At 33.3% G+C, this 2,249-nt stretch overlaps 1 protein-coding gene across 1 annotated transcript in view; it reads right to left on the bottom strand.

Annotated features, from left to right (window-relative positions):
• slc1a7a (solute carrier family 1 member 7a) overlaps positions 1–1,483 on the bottom strand; it is a 26,268-nt gene extending 24,785 nt beyond the window's left edge. Inside the window, exon 1 of the mRNA XM_016283664.1 lies at positions 1,279–1,483. Coding sequence (XP_016139150.1) covers positions 1,279–1,413 — 135 coding nt within the window. The 5' untranslated portion in view covers positions 1,414–1,483. The remainder of the gene's footprint in view (positions 1–1,278) is intronic.
• Positions 1,484–2,249: the final 766 nt, after the last annotated feature.

Raw genomic sequence — 2,249 nt, 5'->3', positions numbered from 1 at the left:
CAAATTTGTTCCATCGATTTATAAATTGTGTGCACGATTTACTATTTTGTTCCCTCGATTTATAAATTGTGTGCACGATTTACTATTTTGTTCCCTCGATTTATAAATTGTGTGCACGATTTACTAATTTGTTCCCTCGATTTATAAATTGTGCGCACGATTTACTAATTTGTTCCCTCGATTTGCTAAATCTTGCACACGATTTATAAATCGAGAGAACGAATTAGTAAATTGTGCGAACAATTTAGCAAATCGAGGGAACGAAATAGTAATCGTGAGCACGTTTTATTTATTTTTTCTTGCATGTCATGTGCGGGGCTCCGTAGCTATCTGATATTTTATGTAAATATGTGAATAAATAATTATTTTTTTATTTATTTAATTATTTGTAAATGTAACTGGAAATTTCAGAGTGAAAATAGTTTCAAAGTAAATTCTACACCTTTTGTTTTTCTGTGTACCGTTTTGTTTTGATCAATAACAAATAAGAATGTCCATTGTAAAGCAAAGGAAAATCTTTTATTAATCTAGTTTAAAACACGTTTTCCACTTTGCAGTCACATTGGTTTCATTTGGTTTCAGCTTTTATACCATTTTCAACAAAACAAAATCCATTGCAATGTCATTTGGTGTGACCATCAAGTAAACAACTGAATGCATTTGAGTGTACACTTCTTAATAATAATTTCAAAGTTTTGAAATACAGTACATCTTTTGTAAAAGTTTTTCTTCATACAAAGAGGATGAGTTATTAATTCACAAATATCAATACATTTTGGGGTGTTACACCGCATGACATTTTACAACCTGAGCTAACCTTGCCTTGTCATAAAAAGTACAGATTTGAAAACTTATTGACCTTGACACACAGTCATGAAATAATTTCCTGTCTTGTTTTTTTCAGCATTTTGGTTGCACCACATGACTTTGATTTGGTGGCCAACGGTTTTACTATTTTAAGCAGTGAAAAAAAATAGATCTAATGTTCTAATTGAAGCACTATTTTTGCTTTTTTTCTACTCCAGGAATTAAAAACATACTCATTAAAAAAGGGCATATTCAGGTCACTGTATGTGTGACTTTTAATGCAACTTGAAAAAAATGTGCATCATGTTAATAAGAATACTAGCTACCTGTATCTCCAGCTGCTGCCACTTTAGCTATACAATTATTATCTGCCATTAACTAATGTCAGATGGCAGGAAAGTTGAGACATTGCAGGAAAGATGGAAACATTGACTGTTATTGGTTCAGGAGGTGTGGGAAACCAAAACTAACCTGTTCAGAGAGGTGTTTGGAGCGCAGAAAGAAGCCCAGCAGGCATCCGATAACCACGGCCAACACTGACAAGATCAAGAGGCCGTTCTGTTGGCACACATTTTTAACGCGGCTCCACATCGCACCCAGAGCCATGGTGACACGTCCACGTCTACTGCCCACTCAATCAGCCATACAAACACCCTGACCCGAGCGCACAAACGTCCAGAGGTCGATTTATAAATTGTGTGCACGATTTACTATTTTGTTCCCTCGATTTATAAATTGTGTGCACGATTTACTAATTTGTTCCCTCGATTTGCTAAATCTTGCACACGATTTATAAATCGAGAGAATGAATTAGTAAATTGTGCAAACAATTTAGCAAATCGAGGGAACGAAATAGTAATCGTGAGCACGTTTTATTTATTTTTTCTTGCATGTCATGTGCGGGGCTCCGTAGCTATCTGATATTTTATGTAAATATGTGAATAAATAATTATTTATTTATTTAATTATTTGTAAATTTAACTGGAAATTTCAGAGTGAAAATAGTTTCAAAGTAAATTCTACACCTTTTGTTTTTCTGTGTACCGTTTTGTTTTGATCAATAACAAATAAGAATGTCCATTGTAAAGCAAAGGAAAATCTTTTATTAATCTAGTTTAAAACACGTTTTCCACTTTGGAGTCACATTGGTTTCATTTGGTTTCAGCTTTTATGCCATTTTCAACAAAACAAAATCCATTGCAATGTCATTTGGTGTGACCATCAAGTAAACAACTGAATGCATTTGAGTGTACACTTCTTAATAATAATTTCAAAGTTTTTAAATACAGTACATCTTTTGTAAAAGTTTTTTTTCATACAAAGAGGATGAGTTATTAATTCACAAATATCAATACATTTTGGGGTGTTACACCGCATGACATTTTACAACCTGAGCTAACCTTGCCTTGTCATAAAAAGTACAGATTTGAAAACTTATTGAC

Source organism: Sinocyclocheilus grahami, unplaced genomic scaffold (assembly GCF_001515645.1).
Source record: "Sinocyclocheilus grahami isolate Dianchi unplaced genomic scaffold, SAMN03320097.WGS_v1.1 scaffold176.1, whole genome shotgun sequence".
Lineage (NCBI taxonomy): Eukaryota > Metazoa > Chordata > Actinopteri > Cypriniformes > Cyprinidae > Sinocyclocheilus > Sinocyclocheilus grahami.
This window is presented reverse-complemented; position numbering and strand designations above follow the sequence as displayed.